Raw genomic sequence first — 17,787 nt, forward strand, 5'->3', positions numbered from 1 at the left:
TGTTTATCTGCTCTTCATTACAGACTCCCTCTATCATCACAGCTCAGAGTTGCTGTGACTTGACACTGCTTCCAGGAACACGCTTCACCTCTTAGAAAAACAACTGCATATTCACTAGTCGGGATTTCGTTGACTTTTTCCAAAGTGGGCTTTGCATAAATCAACTTTGGAAGTGATCCCTGAAGGTTCATCACAGGAGCTGAACCGCGATAAAAACCCAACAATCCGTCATCATTTTTCACAATAGTGGGAGCAAATTACTGTAACGGCACGCTGTGCTTCACCAGTGGGTGAGATCATGGCTACTTAACTGTGGGTCATCTCCTCTAAGTGTTTGGATTAGCTACTCCTACACTGCTGTACTGTGGGACTGCTACAGTACATCTGAAAAAGTATGCATGACTCGGTGTACATACACACACACACACACACACACACACACACACACACTCTGTAGGCCTTTTTGGATACACAGGACTGTTGATCAATATGTGTGATGCAGCTTCAAGTGAAGAGATACTTGGCTTGCTGACACCTACACAAAAACCAATGCTTACAGAGACGTGGTACTAAAACACCCTCCTCCGCTTGACATCACTTACTTAACATTTATATCAACACTTTACCAAGCAGTACTGATGGAGCATGTGCATTGAGGATAAGCTGAGAGGGTTTAAGTATTGTACTGATTTGTAGATTGGTTTCTAGATACTATAAGACTGATAGGATTTATGATATTTTGTTGCAGTACTGTGTGAATAGGGGGTCGGAGTGTGTGAGTGTACATTTGGGACCGTCTAAACATAGTTACAGTCTACAGTTTAACCACTGCTCTAAATCATTGTACAGGGTACATTGAACTGCTGGAAACCATAGCAACAGGACTGAAGCTTTACGCCTCATTAGCAGTTAACTCAATGGTTAAAGCAATCTAATCATGTGTTAAAGGCACGACAGACACCTTTTAAAGGGTCACTTGCATGCAGAGCAAATCTGATGAGGATCCTGGGTCAAACCGCGAGTATATGGCATTTAAAAATCAGAAAACCTAACAGCGATGTAAGTTTGACCCACTGGTGGCGCAACAGGAAACGTCCGGGCATCACTAACATCGCTGGGGTTCAACATGCCGCTGGCGCCGGAGAAAAAGTCAGTGGATCGGCAGAGTCTGTAGACTTCGTCCTCTGGGGACCATGAAGGCTGGGGCGTTTGTAGGAAGGGAAAACATCGGGGGCTCAGCCTGTACTTCAGTAGGGGGGCCCAGGGGGATCCTTCCCAGGGAACAAGCTCTGTTTTGATGCTTTTTAATCCTCGCACACATTGTATTTACATTCAGTGCACATAAAAATTGTGGCCTGTGTTACGTTCCAGATAACATTATGAATTACGATGTTAAAAATATTTGCAGTTGTTAGTAATTGGTGGGAGTGTTGAGTAGAGACAGAATATATTACAACTATCATTTAGCATTAACATTAACATGAGTGTACTGGAATATAAAAGTTTTGCTCACTCACACACAATTTTTAGAGACAGTTCATGCAGTGTAGTGCAGCACTGCTCGCCTCCTCATTATCTGCTGCTGTCTGTCTATCTGTATCAAATAAAGTAGGACCTACACTCCTGATGAAGAGAAATGTACTTCATATTATAAATCAGCAGCCAATTTCAACCATTATTGAGAAGTTACCACACAGGCTAACTTTTTACTCGTCCTTCTCTTCGAAAAGGAGTCCATTTTCTTCCACGTGGACCTCCACGCTCTGCCACTTCTCCTAGTAAGTTAGACATTTGAAAAACTAAATTGCAACATCTCTTTAAAAAATCTATCCTAATAAAGACAGTTTTATTGAGGACTATTTATTTGGCAAAAAGTCATTCCAATTAGTCAGTTTTTCTCTTTGACGCTTATCTCTTTGCCAGTAAATTGCTAGCTGTGAAACTTCTGGCAGTCCTTTGAAGCTGTAAGGAGATAAGGACTTTGTCAATTTGTTGAAATTACTGTGGTCATGACTTCAAGTTTCCTCAACATGTCACCCAAATTGAAAGTGCCTAAAATTTTCAGTACTTCAGTTTTAGGACATGTTTCTCAACACCATGGTGTTCATTCTAAAACAGTGACGCATTTATTAAGAAAAAGTATGAAGAAAAACTTTGTTGTGAGACACATTTAGCTTGTGGTCTTCACCGGGGTCGGACTGTTTGAGACTCCTATCCCTTTTCCATGCAGGCTGGTTTGAGAAGTTTCTAAAGGGATTTTGATGTTTTGTGCCATGATTGCAGGTTGCCATTGGGATCCATCGTAACAGTTGTAAAAACCAAGCTAACCCTAAATCTAATAGGGAGAGAGCTGCTCATGTCATGCTATATCTGCGCCACAAATGTTGAAGCTCGTTGGATTTGTGGTCACACCCGCAGATGTTTTGGCTTTGACAGCTGTTTGGAAATGCCTCTTATGGCATTGCTGATTGGGGTGGGGCCGAGTGCAGCGTGTCTGAGAGTTTCAGCCCACAGAGAGCAGTGCAGCAGCCCTCTGTGGTTTAGTCCTGATTTAGCCATCAAGAGCAGTTAACATTGCCAAAAGAATTTCATTAGCCTGGCTGTCAGTGGAGACTTCAGACCATGGTTTAAAGGCTTTTCAATCCTGACAAGAACATTGTGGGGGAAACACTGAAAACTTGAAACTTTTGACATGAAAATGGTCAGATTTAAATATGTTTAGCAGGAAAATAACAGCAGCAGCTTTGATTTCAGAACTGCACTAGCAATGGGCATATATACTACTGTGCAAAGGTCTTTGGCAGGTGTGAAGAAAGTAAGAATGCTTTCAAAAACGCAAAATGTAATTGTTTTTTTGTTTTTTTATCAATTTACAAAATGCAAAGTGAGCGAATAGAAGAAAAGTCTAAATCAAATCGGTGTTTGGTGTGACCAGCCTTCGCCTTCAAAACAGCATCAATTCTTCTAGGTACACTTGCACAAAGTCAGATTTTGTTGCATCATAGTCAGGTGTATGATTAACCAATTATTACCATCAGGTGCTAATGATCATCAATTTCATATGCAGATTGAAACACCTCATTAACTAGAATAGAAACAGCTGTAGGAGGCTAAAATCTGAGTGAGGAACAGCCAAACTCTGCTACCAAGGTGAGGTTGTAGAAAACAGTTTCATGTCACAGGTCATCATGTTCAGACTGAGCACAGCAACAAGACACAAGGTGGTTCTACTGCATCAGTGGTCGGCCAAGGACACTTAGTGCAGCAGATGAAAGACACATTATGTTTACTTCCCCTTCGAAATCAGAAGATGTCCAGCAGTGCCATCAGCACAGAACCAGTAGAAACCAGTGGGACTCAGGTACACCATCTACTGTCTGGAGAAGTCTGGCCAGAAGTGGTCTTCATGGAAGAATTGCAGCCAAAAAGCCAAACCTCTGACATGGAAACATGGCGGAGCAACTCAACTATGCACAAAAACAGGAACTGGGGTGTAGAAAAATGGCAGCAGGTGCTCTGGACTGATGAGTCAAAATTTGAAATATTTGGCCGCAGCAGAAGGCAGTTTGTTCACCAAAGGGCTGGAGAGAGGAACAATAATGAGTGTCTGCAGGCAACAGTGAAGCTGGTGGAGATGCCCCATAATGCTGAGAAATACAGGCAGATCCATTACGCAGTACCATCAGGGAGGCGTCTGATTGGCCCCAAATTTATTCTGCAGCAGGACAACGACCCCAAACATACAGCCAGTGTCATTAGGAACTATCATCAAAGTAAAGAAGAACAGGGAGTCCTGGAAGTGATGGTGTGGCCCCCACGGAGTCTGTGTGGGATCACATGAAGAGACAGAAGGATCTGAGGCAGCCGACATCCACAGAAGATCCGTGCTTAGTTCTCCAAAATATTTGAAACAACCTACCTGCTGAGTTCTGTCCAACTGTGCAAGTGAGCAAGAAGTGATGCTGTGTTGAAGGCAAAGGGTGGTCACACCAGATATTGATTTTTAGATTTTTCTTCCCTTCGCTCACTTTGCATTTTGTAAAATTTGATAAAAATAAAGTACATTCATATATTTCTGAAAGCATTCTTACTTTAGAGCTTTTCTTCGCACCTGTCTAAAACTTTTGCACAGTACTGTATGTTTTATCTTTTTCATTGGATAATCATTTTTACCCTACTCCTTTGCTGGGGCATAAAAACAAGGATCGGCTCACTTAAATGAAAGAGACACTGGTTCAGATGCATTCGTATTCTGCATTTTTCCTCTGCGGGGACAACAAACAGATGTTGTCTTTAATCATAAAAAACATACTGGAGGAAGCAGTGACTGAAAATGTCTGTGCCATTTGTTTTCAGCGCTGAAAAAGCATTTGAAAACATACCAAATGAAAGCTGAGCCATTACTTTCTTCAGATGAATACCTGCAGGTATTTCAAAGAGCAGCAGTGAGATTAGACAGTCAATGCTAGTGATTTCTTCTTTTCTCCTATAAGACCAACATTTACTCTTTGAAAGCATGAATTTCACCTTTGTGTTGTTTGTACAAGTGGGTTCAAGCCATAATGTTGAGCAGTAATTGGTTCATTACTACCCCATTAGGCTGCATTTACCTCCACCTACAGAAAGCACCTACTGCAGCACCAATGTTGGCGAGAGCCGCAGTCCTAGCATCTTTCTTTGCTTTATTTGCTTTGATTTTGCTTTATTGAGAGTGCTTTCAAACAGCATTTTTTTGTACCCTCTCTGGATGAATGGCACAGTAGAATCAAAAAGCACAACTCAGAAGTAATCAATGTAGCAAGAGAGTTCAGCCTTACTCAGTTCAAGGCAGTTCAGGCAAACAAAGAAAAAGGGCAGGCAGGGGAATCCAAAGACCAAACAGGCAGGTCAGACACAACAGGAATCTAAATGCTGGAAAACGGGGCGGAATATACAAGAAAATCAGGCAGAGACACAAGAATCTGGCCGGGTACGTGTACAGTACTGGGGAACCCACAGGAGAGCTAGTGATGTGACATGACAACAGAGCAGATGAAGAAAAAATCAGCTGAGAGTTGGCCGGAGTTTTGGTTTCACTGGCTTCAAGGACAAAGACTAACCGGTTACTAAAGTATACCAATTGCCAACACAAGTTCTATGCTCTATGGCTCTTTGTGTTGTGGTAAGTTTGCACCTCCTCACCACCTCCGTTCGTAGAGATTCAGGGAACGAAAACTTGCGCAAAACAAAATACTTTGAGGCAAGCGGCGCCGGCCTCTGACAGCTCTCCAAATAAACGTGATTTTTGTATGTGCGAGGCAGATTTTTCTTGTCAAAGGAAAGTAAAAAAAGCTAAGTGCAACGGTGGATCATCAAGCGGATTATTATGAGGATGGCCGCCAGTCATTTCACTTTTAAGGCCGACTGTATTTATTCAAACCAGCGAACACAGACAAGGGGAGGAGAAAGACCCACAGGCCCTGAGTGGTGACACACGTCAGGAAACCGTTGGTGCTCGTGTGCTCGCTGCTCTCCACAGCTGACTGAGGAGGGAAACTTTTGCTGCAGAGACCTGTTGATGCCAGACTAGAGGTCCCTGTGCAGCTAATTAGTTAACATGGCCATACCAGACAGCTTTTTTTCTGTGTTTGCTTCGGGTCAGGCTGAGAGACGGGAGTTTGAAATCATTCAAAGATGATGTTTATTTGCAAAGCTGCAGGGTGCAGCTGACCCTGATCTATTTAGTTTTGCGCTAATCCTCGTCACCCTAAGCTCTTCGAGGGAGGTGGCGAGTGCAAAGTTAGCAGGTTGAAATTTACCAGACTTTTCCTTTAAAGTAAGCCCTGCTTTTTTTTTTTTTTAACCTCATCTTGTGGCAAACCTACGACAACATAATATTCCACTTTGTACACATTGCTCAGAGAGGAGAGAACATGTGGGCCCAGTTAATTCTGCCCCGGGCCCCCCAGCAGGTTAATGCAGCCATGGGATCTGTGCATGCTTACCGAATAGCTGTTCAAACTATCCTTATTTAATTGCTAATTGTATTTGCTATACCAGCCTTCAAGATCCGCAGCACTCTGAGAACAGAAATACTCTGGGGAGACCAATCATTAATGTGGAGGTATTTCTAGATGTTCAATTACAGCAGAAAACATCAGTCACTAGCAGCGACAAAGTTTGTGCTCCGTAGCAGAATCCGCCTTAAAATCCCGACGTCGGTCAAGCCCTGGCTGATATCGCTGAGCAGCCCCCTCCTTATCAGAATGCATGTTCAACCACCTGCTACCTTTAATATTAACAGCATCCCTTTGGCACATTAAAAACTCAGTCAGCCCTGTAATAGTATTTTCACATCCGAGATCATCATTCGTCCTCCCGTCACTCCCCATCCTGGCTTTATCTCACTCTTACTCATCATCTCTGCTCATCTGTGTTTGTCAGCCTTAATGTGCCTTCCACACCGCCTCCGCTGACCCCGCTCAGCTCCACCTGGCTTATCCCTCCCCGCCTCAGCCTATCTGCACACCGTCTGCACTCCCTGTAGTCCTAGCCTTGGCCCGACCCTATTTGTTGTTTCCCCACAGACATTTTCATTAAGATGATGTCAGGATAGACTCGGCTCACTCTGCATTATGTTTACTTGAGGAGATACAGGCCGGAACGTCTTTCGCCTTTGTTGTGATCTCACCGGGCTCGACGCGGCTGTCTTTAAATAAATAAAAATAACACATTCCAATGGAAGAAGACAAGATGGAAATGTGTCAGAGAAAAGATGATGTTCTTCAAATTACAGATTGGCTGAGATATTGTGTTTAGGACTAGAATGAAACCTAATGTCCAACCTAAATCCTAAGATAAATGTGAGAAATCACATGATGATTAAAGGGACAATTACAATAACTAAAACGTGACATGTGCAACACGCATGAAGACACAGATCAAATAGCCTCACTCCTCTTATACAGTCAACAGCAGACAGATATATAGATTGATGCTACGTAGAGGAATAAGCAGTGTGATGAAACAGTGAAATAGAAAATAAATTTTCACAGTTGTAATCCTGTTCCTCTGTGTTAACTGTCGCACTTTCTCTTTGCATACGCCTTTTTACTGCTTGTCAGATGTTAAAAGCTTTCGATGACTCATCTTGAACTTGTAGGAGATAACATAGATTTATCACATCAAATGTGATTGATGCTGAAAGAGGAATAACCGTTTTGCCTACTTAACAACAGCATGTTATCATTGTCATTGTGAGCATCCTCATGTTGGCACAGCCACACCGCGGTGCTAGCACGGCGTTTAGAATCACATCCGTGTCAACACGTTGGAGCTGTTATTGAAAATGAGTGCTCGGCAGCCAAAGCTGTGATGGGGATTGTCAAAACTGGCAAAAAGGCTGCACGTGCCTCACTGAAGGACGGTGTGCAACCGCTGTTAGCGTTTTAGCTTGACTCAGCATACACCCGTTGGTCGTGAGACCTTTTGGGTGTGTTGATCATGGATGTTTAAAGAGAACTGGATACAGGGCTGGAGGTGGGCACCCCCTCATTCCTATGAAAGTTGCTCAGTGGCACACAAAGGAAAAAAAGTTTCACTTCCTGGTATGTGGAGCCCATAGAGCAAGAGCAAGCATACTAGCGTTTCCTTGATTGTCGTCTCCCAACCGCTGACTCTTGGACTTGCTCACATGAACGACAGTTCATTATACCCATCATAACTCTGGATTAGGCTATTAGTGAATCTTATGACTTCTAGGACTTAAATAAGGGCAATTTAAGTGATCATACCAGGAAGTATATGTACTACAATGTAAGTCTTAAGGGGAAAAGTCTTTTGGGGTCCAACAGCATCACGTGACCCAGAATTTGTAATTCCATGGTTTGGCTGCTACGTCAAAGTTGCTTCTTAGACTTCTTTATTTTATCCCCCATAGAGGGAAATTTTCTGTGTCCATTTCTCTTTATACATCCATGTTGATGCAAATAACTTGATCAGGAGTTATTGTACAAAGCTCCTCTGAACCCACACAGGAATCGCCATATTGTGCCAATTAAAGCTACTTTTACATCAAACTTTGTTGAGCTAACAATGTGTGTATTTAATATTCAGAACAGTCCGCTCATGCTGCCTGTACGGTTAATTACGAGGACTCGTGTGCACACAGAGCATTATTGAGCTGTCGTGTACATGGCTGTCTTGGGTCACTCCTGCTGCGGAAACAAAGCCGCATCACGGAGGGTTATTACAGGTCATTTGTCTATAACGTGGGCTCTCTTTCTAGTCATATTAAAACTCTACAGTTGGAGATGTTAACGGCGCATTTCACTCTTAAACCCACACAAGCCTCCTTTCTTCAACCACGTCGAGCCTCAGAGATTTCTCTTAATCACTCCTCTGTTCGAGAACAGCAGAGCAAATAAGGCACGAATGAGAATGAGTTCTCCGACAAGGTCTTTAATAGCCGTGATATTTCTTTTGTCAATGTTTTTTTTTGCCAATTTCAGACAACTGCCAGGCTGACACCCTGACTGCTGCCTGCATTATACACAGCATGTGTTCAGCCAGGTACTTTCTGCGGGGAGCTTATAGGAGGGCTTATAAGGTTTGACAGGAATTTTACAGGATTTAAGTGGTATTTTAAAGTTAAAGGGTAATTCTGGTATTTTTAAACCTATGCCCTATTTAAACATATTCTAGGGTCTAAATGATGAATACGTTTTGGACATGGTCCAGTAGATCATCTCACCCAGCAGCCACAAACTGCAATGGCTGCAACGTAATCCTTTGTGGCAACTAAGTCCGAGTGTGTCCACTAAAAGTGCTTGTTTTTCCACAGACAAGCTCAGAATGTTATTCTAAGCATCAGACAACATCATGTCAAGGATCCCTCCTTTTGTTAAAGAGGTTTCTGGTTAAACAAAAGGGATCCTTTTGTTTAACCAGAAACATCCATTATTTCGCTCTCTTCAAACCACCAGACTCCATCGGTGAGTTTGTTTGTTTTGTTCTGACCTGAATTAACCCTTGATAACACACAAAGCCACACAAAGCCCTACGTCCTCTGAGATAAAATCAGTGGAAGACTGGGGTCCAGCTTTAAATATATTGGAATTATCCTAATTATCTGTGATCTGAGACAGCAGCTACTGGGACTCTCAGGAGTTGTTGATGGAGTTTAAGGGGTTTATGAACCCAGTGAGGAATACTTCAGCTTCTGCTCTTATGTAATTATCCCCCCATATTGGAGGTAAAATTTAAAGTTCTTGAACTTGAGTATTTCAGTTTTACTCTCTTTATACTTTACTTTACTATAGCTCTATCGTACTCATAACTCACAACATATAAAGGTCCCATATTCTGCCCTTTTTCAAGTTCATCCTTGTGTTGAAGGTCCTACTAGAACAGGTTTACATGGTTTAATGTTCTAAAAACACATACATTTTTGTACCAGCCTTGGCTGCTGCAGCTCGTTTCAGCCTCTGGCTGCACGGTCCGTTTAAGAAGAACAGAAACAATCTGCTGCTTCGCTCTCGCCTCAACATCTACGTGTTACCAGGAGCTGGTGTTAGTGAGGTGGGCAGCAAGGTGGATTCAGGAGGTTTTTAATGGTGTGGACAGTCAGCCTGCTCAAGGGCTGGAGGAGGTCACATGGTCAACAGATCCCCTTGTGACATCATAAAGGGAGCCAAATCTAAACGGAGCATTTTCACATACATTTACTGAAAGATGGAGCAGGAGAAACGGAGAGAGAATGGTCTTTCCTCAGAGTGTGGCAGTCTGTAGGCACACAGGTACACATATTTATGTCTAAAAGACATTTAAAAACGCAGTTTGCATTATATGGCACCTTTACTTCACATCTTTATTTACAGATTAAGACTTTCAAACATGATGCATTTTTAGCCAGGGCCAGTTGGGCCACCACATTTCAGTCTGGATCCAACATTCCTGGTCCCCAGAGGAACAGTCCTACAGCCTTTGCTGATTCCCTGGCTTTTATTCTAGCGCCACAAGCAGGCTGATTCTTTTGGCCTTTATTTAAATATCACAACAACTATCATATGGATTGTAATGAAATTTGTTTCAGATAAGCTTGGTGCCCAGAGGATGACCCCTATCGACTGTTGATTCACTACCTTTTCCTCTAATGCTTCCAGCAGGTCGAAGTTCTCATTGATGCTGTGCAATGTCTCTATATGTAACTGATGGTTACATGGAACATTTGTACCGACCTTCATGGTTCTCAGATGATAAACTCTGCTGACTTTGCTGATCTCCTAATATTTCCTCCAGCACCACCATGAGGTTGACATTTGTGGTTTTGGGTAAAATGCCATGACAATTACTGGATGAATTTCCATGAAATTCGGCTCCTCAGGATGAATTATAATAACTCTGATAATCCCCTGACTTTTCATCGGGCACCATCATCAGGTCAAAGATTTCATCTGTCCAATAAATTCAGTTTGGAACTAAAGATGTTCCTCGTCTCATCTTTAGTGATAATTAGCCAATGTTCGAATGGAAACATGCTAAGCTAATATGTTTTAGCATGATGCGGTCTCCATCCACTGAGGAAAACCGCAACATGAGGTTGAAATGGGCCAAAAAAGTGAATAAGAAGACCTTTAGTTAAAGAGGAAATGAACTGGTAGTGTCCATACATATCAGGGGAACCACCTTTACTGTATTCTGATTTTAAATAGTTGTTAAAACAACAGATATGACAAATTTATTTTCATTATTTCTACCTAGCTATCTCGCTAGAGAGCTGCCTCATAGCCTACGTAACAGGGTTAGTTGAGGTGGTGCAGTTAGCACATGCTCATTTAGACAAGGAGGAAGGTGAAGTTAAACAACCCGTTGAGCCCGTGACAAGTCTGATTGCTTCCGTAGCCGAGGGTTTTTGTGTGAGTCTAAACGTCTGCAGGTTATAGAATAAAAACACGGAAGTGAACTTCTCTCTGAACAGATCTTCCACACACAAGCAGACAGCAGAGCATCTCAAAATAGATTACATTTAGCTGTTAAATTACCAGCATCCTTCTGCTGTCGGAGCTGCAGTAAATGGTTCGAAGAATATATGGTTAGAAAGGGAGGAAGTACTGTACAGATCATTGAACTAACTGATAACCTTGCACAATCATATATATCAGCAGTTAAAAGAACATTTTAATAGAATGTTAGGTCAGATTAGACTAGATTAGGAGCCGCTGCTTTGCTGTAACCACCAGCAACCGATATCACTAACCTTATGAAGTAATTAAAAGACACATGGCATGGTGTCGGCCAGAGACGGGAACATGATGGCATGAAGGACGAACAATGTTTCCACGTGCAGTTTGTTTACGTGTACTTGTTGTCTGACCGACACAATTCTGTTTAAGTGGTCCCCCGGTCCTAAGTACTAGCTCACTGTCCAGAGGCTCCTTACTCTCCGTCTTTCACCGTCTCCTCTGGTGTTTTTATTGTGTCCGTATCCAATCCAACCAATGACGTCCCAGGCTATAGTCCTGCAGCATGGCAGAGCCCTCATACATAAAACAGGACTTCTTGTTGTTCTCTAATTAACTTTGTTCCCTTTTGAACAGCTGCAACCATAAAACTGTGCTTTTATATTAGTGCATCTGTAATATATAGTATGTAATAAATATGTATATGGATAAAGATATAAGCATAGGCATTCTGCATAACTACTTCAAGTTTGATACTACACATTTTGCTGAGAACACTTCCATAACATTTGAAAATAGAAATGTTATGTCTAATTGAGTTCTTTTCCATCGTTGTAGTTCTGCTTTTTCTTTAAGTGAAATATACGAGCACTTCCACACACCACACTCAGCGTGTGTTGTCCCACAGTTCGGTGCAAATCAACAGCTTCAGTTTTTCCATGTGGGTTACTGGAAGCAGTCCATATGCAATGAGGGTATATAAGCCATAGTCACACAAAGTTAGTAAGTGATGCAACTAAACTGTCCTGATTACAGTTTAATGAAGTGCTTGGAAAATATCCTGCTGCAATCTGCAAAAGTAGGATTTTCAGTGAAGAAAAACAGATGGATTTAATCCAAGATTTTAAAGATAGTCCTAATTTTATCTGAGAGGATGGCCACTTGGAGAGGAGAAAGTCAGAGAGAGAGAGGGAGAGAGAGAGAGAGAGAGAGGGAGGGAGGGAGGGAGGAAGGAAAGAACAACACTGCCTTCTACTGGTCTGATAAAGTGATAAAAAACAACCACACCGAGTCACTGAATTCCTCTTCCTACAATGTGAAAACAGAACTTTGAGGTGTAACAGAAGAATGAAATGTTATCTCTCCAGATGCACACGCTACGACTACAAAAAAGAAAAGAAAAGAATAAAGGCTGTGTTGTAGTGTCTGTAGACATGTGCCTGCAAAGGTGGAAAACAATTATATTTACTCAAATAATGTTCTGTGGAACATTCCTTTACTTGAGTATTTCCATTTTTACTTAAATAATACACTGTACCATATTCTACTCATTCAGTCATTTAACAACTAGTTACCTTTCACACGAAGATTTTACATACAAAACACTCGATCAGTTGATCCTGTGTGATCAGAGCTACAGACTGAACAGTGTGTTCAGGAGTTAGAGCTGCACTACTAGAGTACTTCTTACACATTAATGCATCAATAACATTGATCCAACCCTTTTCCATTTAATACTTTGAGGAGCTTTTGTTGCTAATTCCTCCGTACTTTTAGCTTCTGAAGGCAGCACTTTTACTTGTAATGGCGTATTTTTAGTGCAGTATTGCTACTTTTAGTTGAGAATTAAATGATCTGAATACGAATGATGGCAGGTGCCATATGGTGGACAGATTGTGAATTCTTCTGCGACAGCTTTTTGATATAACGCTGACTCGACATGTGACAGCAGGATGGCCTTTTCTATCGGAAGTGAATCATTAATCTCACAGTTTTACCTTTGATCTTATTTTTCCTGAAACACACCTTACATACACGGATGTATCTAATAGACAGCAGCTTGATGTACTCTACAGACTCTTTAATGTCTGCTGTGTCCTACACCATACCAAGACAGTTATGACCAAAATTAAATTGATTTCCAATACTGTTTGTGCCAGACAATACTTGTATCTCAGCATTATCGTTGGACCTGTTGAAACTGGACTTCTGAAGCAATATTCAATCTCTTTAAATAGTTTAAGTCAGAAAAAAATAAACACTATTGAAACATCCATGCACACCATTCCCAAATATGGCGTCACATTTAAATTTGATTCAGCTTTTTAGAAAGCCTATTTGACACTCAGGACTTTAGTCACAGCACCAGCAGAGGGAGACACAGACTGCAGTTTTGAGAAGCTGCTCCACAGGACCTCCTGTAGTGATGCTGCAGATACACATCTAAAAGGTAGATCAGTGTAAACCTGTTGTTTAAGTTGTGTCCCTTTCAAATTTTCAGTTCTCAGAGCAAAATATTTTACTGCATCTGATGGATCTATTTTTAGATGCTTTGTTTTTCGGCTGTGTGGCGAATACCGAGTCCTCTGCCATCTTTGCACTGTTCCTCCAGCAGAGAGCAACATACATCCTTATGTAACAGGCTGTAGCTGTGTGGAATAATACTGGTTCCTCTACAGGGGATAGAGCAGCAGCTAAAAGCTGGCCATTGTTCTGGCTGGTGTCATGTTATTGAAGCCCATTAAAATATCAGTGAAACCTCGAACAAAGCCTCATCATTCGTCTGCCATGCATTGTTCAACCACACAATACCAACCATTCAATACAAAATACAATTTCAAACAGCAACTGAGACATTGTGTTTACTTTTTTTTTTATTTGTTTTAGTACAACAGTTCAAGTCAACTAGCCACTGTATCTATTGAGATGCCCAAGTGTATTGCTCTTTTGCATTCCATGTGTAGATCCCTGTTCAGTGATGTTCAAGGTGGCATCCATCCATTTACATGTCTGGCATGTTAATTCACAGCTATACAGCAAGAAGTCATGTGCTTTGAAGACAACTCCATATTTTTACAAAAGCAAAGGAACCAGCAGTGGCACGAAACATGTTCTGCAGGAGCAAACTGGCAAAACTTGGGAAGCAAAGCTGCACTAAAAGCTTGCATGTATAACAGCCGACGCCTTGGTCAAACCTTGTGCTACTTTTTTTTTCTTTGTTTTTTTTTTTGAATATACAGTAAGTGCCGAGAACAGGTGTGGTTCACAGAAACATTTTCAAAACGCACCATGAAATAGGCAGGGATAAAAGACCTATGCATAGAAACATGCTTCCTCCAAAAAGGATAAGTACACACTGCTAATTTTCAAAAAGGGCAGAAGCTGCACTGACAAGCTACATATCAAATGGATTAGACTCAACAAGGGGGAAATGAGCCACATGTAAAACCAGCGCAAGTACACTTACAGCAGGAGAATTGAAAAATTCACAAAGTGGAACTTGTATTATTTCAAAAAGGTGGGTAGTGAAAACACAAATACTGGCCGAACAAAAAATAAATCAATCTTTGGATACGTAAAAAACCCTATACAATCCCCCAGTCGCAACTTTCAGTCTTCATTGTCCTCTTTGGTCTCCTTGTTCTTTCGCACTTCTTCCAACTTCTTGTCCTATTAAAGAACAGGAAAAAACTAAGGGTTAGGTTCCGACATCTTGGTGGCAAAAATCATGCAGGTTCATCCCTTTAACATGAGCTGGAGCACTGACCTTCTCCTTGAATTTCTCATTCATGGCTGCCATAAGTGCTGTGCGGTTCTCTTTGTTGGCCTCCATCTTCTGATTGAGCTTCTCCTCTGCCATCTTACTGAAGTTGTTGTTCTCCTCCATAGCTTTCTGTAGCACTTCCTTTTCATGCTCACGCTTCTCAGCTAAGTGCTTCAGAACCTCGGCTTCGTGGTTCTGAAGGAGGACAGGAGGACAGTGTTAGCTCCAGAGCCTCTTTCTCCACCCAACATCCATCACATGCATTCAAATGCTGGGGAACCTGAGGTGTCAGTGGCCAGAGAGTTTCAGAACTGAACAGTGAGTGGATTTTTACCTTGCGTCTCTCCTCTGCAGCATCCAGCTTGCGCTGAATTTCCTCCAGTGAGACATCCTTCTTCTTGGGAGGAGACAGAGGGAAGTCACCCTTGGGGTCTGGGGCAGGAGCACCCAGGATGACCTCAAAGGCTTGGCCAGAGGCCCGCTTGTCGAGCTCCTTGACCTGGATATCTGAACACACAAAAACAAAAAAGGTAAAGCACTACAATACAAACCATAATCCAGCTAGAATTTACACTCAAATCTTGATTTAAGATAACTCACCATCGCAGGCTGCCATCTTCAGAGTGCGCTGCAGGTAAAATGCTCCTAAAAAGGGGAAATACAAGAAAAGTCAGATTGTTGTGATTGTGATTCACAGATTGATGAATTAAAGTCAGATGGCTCTAAATTAGCGACCTCTAGCGGATGTTTGACGCCAACCAAGCGCCTTCATCCTAATGAGCCAAGATAAAAACAGGACACAGTGGCAGCCCCCCCTGTGGCCGTCTGCGGCACTGCAAGCAACCACCGCCCATCAATCCACACACACACACACACACACACAGACCAAGACACAGGCAGTCAATGACTGCATGTCACACACACACAAACTTACACACCGCTGTTGATCTAACTTCTGGCAGCAATGTCATTCCCATCAGTGTGTGAGCACTTGAACCGCTTCATCAGACAAAGAGCAGAGGGATAGGCGTGTGCTCAGCCCACCTCCCGCCGCGTTAATTGTTAATCGGAGACACAAGCCAGAAACAAAAGGCTGATCAGGGAGGGTACAGAGAGCAGTGCCAGGTGCGGCCAGGCCTGGACTCGGCCCGCCGAAAACAGCCAGTATGCAGCATCTCAAATGAGATTAGTGAGCATATCCGGGGGAAAACGATCATCAGGGAGCACCTGTTCCTTTCACCATGTGTTCGAGCCGCAGGAGGGCGGGGAGGAGAGGGGGCGCGCGCACACACACACACACAAGTGTACCACAAGAGCAGACGTGAACACGCAAGGACCCAGCTAGAATAACTGTCCAAATATAAGGTCTGTTATACAATTTAAAAACTTCGGCTCCCGTGTGAAGGCTCGCTGGAGTAATAACAGCTGTCATGTCATGTCTGCTGGTTTAATGGGAGCCATACATCCCCATTATTATTATTATCATCATCACTGAGTGCGAAGACCCCTCCCCTAACACTTCATAAAGGCTACCAACCAACATTAGCTAAATGGGGCATCTGTGTGTTGAATTAGGCAAAGATCAACGTCCAGACTACAGAAATCTCATCTGGATTTCAAGTCAGAATAGTCTTTGGTGAGTGCCCACACCTTTGCCATACCAAGTGCACACCCACGGCTGGCATTCAGTGAACTGCTGGCCGACTTCGCCTTAACAATGTCCTCGCTGACAATGACAATATCCTTCATTTAGATTCGGTCTTCAGTGAGCTTTCCGCCGTCATTAGCTCGAGCATAACAAGCAGCACCAAACAAAGGCGCTTTTGACAGCAACGTGACGGGCAGCTGCAAACAAAGCCGACCCACGGCAGGTCTGCTCTCACCAAGTGTCGGCAAATAAAGCTTCGCTATCGCACCACGGCGTCGGTCAAGTGTGAAGAAAATGGGAGGAAAAACGTGGCCGTGACCCACAAACGCGAAAGAAGTCCTCCAAGTCCAACGTTACCCCTCGTCTGTCTCTGTCGGTGCCAACTGTGCCAGTGTCTCCCCCCCACCACACACACACACACACCCACCACCATACAATAGGCTAACAGCCCGCCAAGCTCCGCCACAAAGAGCAGCGACAACCGTCGTCTGTCTCTCTTTTCCCCCCACTGAAAGAGCCACAAACGGATAAAAACGACACACCAGGTCGAAGATATCACCAACAACCTGTCAGACACAATATTAGTTAGCTCACATGCTAACAGAGGCGAGACACCATTCACAGTGACAAAAGAACAATAACTAAAAGGAGAATTTAACATACTATCCAAAAATATCCCAACTCCATTTGAATATTAAACGTGTATCTCGCCTCCATCTCTCTCCAACGCTGTTAACTCAGCTTTCGGCGTACTTACAGATGAAGAGAATAACTGGTGTGGACTTGAGGGGGGCTACAGAGATGCTGTCTGTCTGTCACACCCACCTTTCGCCAAGCTGGATGCTGTGCTCCTCTCACACCGTTTACCGCGAGCCCTCTGCTCCAGTCTCCCCAGCGCGCGCACATAAATGGACCAACACGAGTGCCGTCACACCGATGGCTGCCGATCATTGGTTGGCTCCGCGCTCCTGGGTGCCTCTGGGAATTATAGTTTTTCTGTGATTTTTGTTTAAGAGAAAGGATTTCAACTGTTAAACCAGTCACAGTTGGTTAACAGAGTTTATTAGCACAATGGAGAGCAGACTGGGTGAGGCAGCACCCCACGGTGTTACACTGGAAGGCTGTATATTGAATAAAAAACAGATTGTGTTCAGTGTTACTCCTCCCGGTGCCTAATATAGGCCTAATGGGAGTTTTTTTTAATTCATTTTGAATATCACACCATTTGTGTGACATCACAGCTAGTTTAGTCTCAATCAAGCGTGGTTCAATGTGTTGCTTGTACAAGAGGAAATAGATTTGAAAAAGGTACGTTTTATCGTAAGATTTTTCAAAGCAAGGTATTCCTATGTGTCTTAAGATCTTAAGAGTAACATGGCAAGTAAAACTACATCCATTCAGGGTAACAGGAACAGACTGAGTGTAAAAACTAGAAT

General features: G+C 42.8%; 1 protein-coding gene across 2 annotated transcripts; it reads right to left on the reverse strand.

The window, feature by feature from the left end:
• Nucleotides 1-13,810: 13,810 nt before the first annotated feature.
• LOC139215314 (stathmin-like) lies at nucleotides 13,811-17,205 on the reverse strand. 2 transcript variants are annotated; one of them, XM_070846241.1, is made up of 5 exons: nucleotides 17,177-17,205; nucleotides 15,304-15,348; nucleotides 15,038-15,210; nucleotides 14,707-14,898; nucleotides 13,811-14,609 (listed from the first exon to the last, which is right to left on the reverse strand). In XM_070846241.1, exons 2-5 carry the CDS (start codon nucleotides 15,317-15,319, stop codon nucleotides 14,550-14,552), a joined length of 441 nt encoding a protein of 146 aa, XP_070702342.1. In that variant the 5' UTR covers nucleotides 15,320-15,348; nucleotides 17,177-17,205; the 3' UTR covers nucleotides 13,811-14,549. The 2 variants fall into 2 exon arrangements, with proteins under 2 accessions (XP_070702342.1, XP_070702343.1); XM_070846242.1 differs by lacking the exon at nucleotides 17,177-17,205 and adding an exon at nucleotides 17,109-17,139.
• Nucleotides 17,206-17,787: the final 582 nt, after the last annotated feature.

The sequence above is a fragment of the Pempheris klunzingeri genome, chromosome 16 (assembly GCF_042242105.1).
Source record: "Pempheris klunzingeri isolate RE-2024b chromosome 16, fPemKlu1.hap1, whole genome shotgun sequence".
Classification (NCBI taxonomy): Eukaryota; Metazoa; Chordata; class Actinopteri; order Acropomatiformes; family Pempheridae; genus Pempheris; species Pempheris klunzingeri.

Coding starts and splice junctions, on each gene's coding strand:
- LOC139215314 (XM_070846241.1), bottom strand. Junction 14,899..15,037: donor CTGCAGAGGAGAGACGCAAG/GTAAAAATCCAC, acceptor GTCCTCCTTCAG/AACCACGAAGCCGAGGTTCT. Junction 14,610..14,706: donor ATGAGAAATTCAAGGAGAAG/GTCAGTGCTCCA, acceptor GTTCTTTAATAG/GACAAGAAGTTGGAAGAAGT.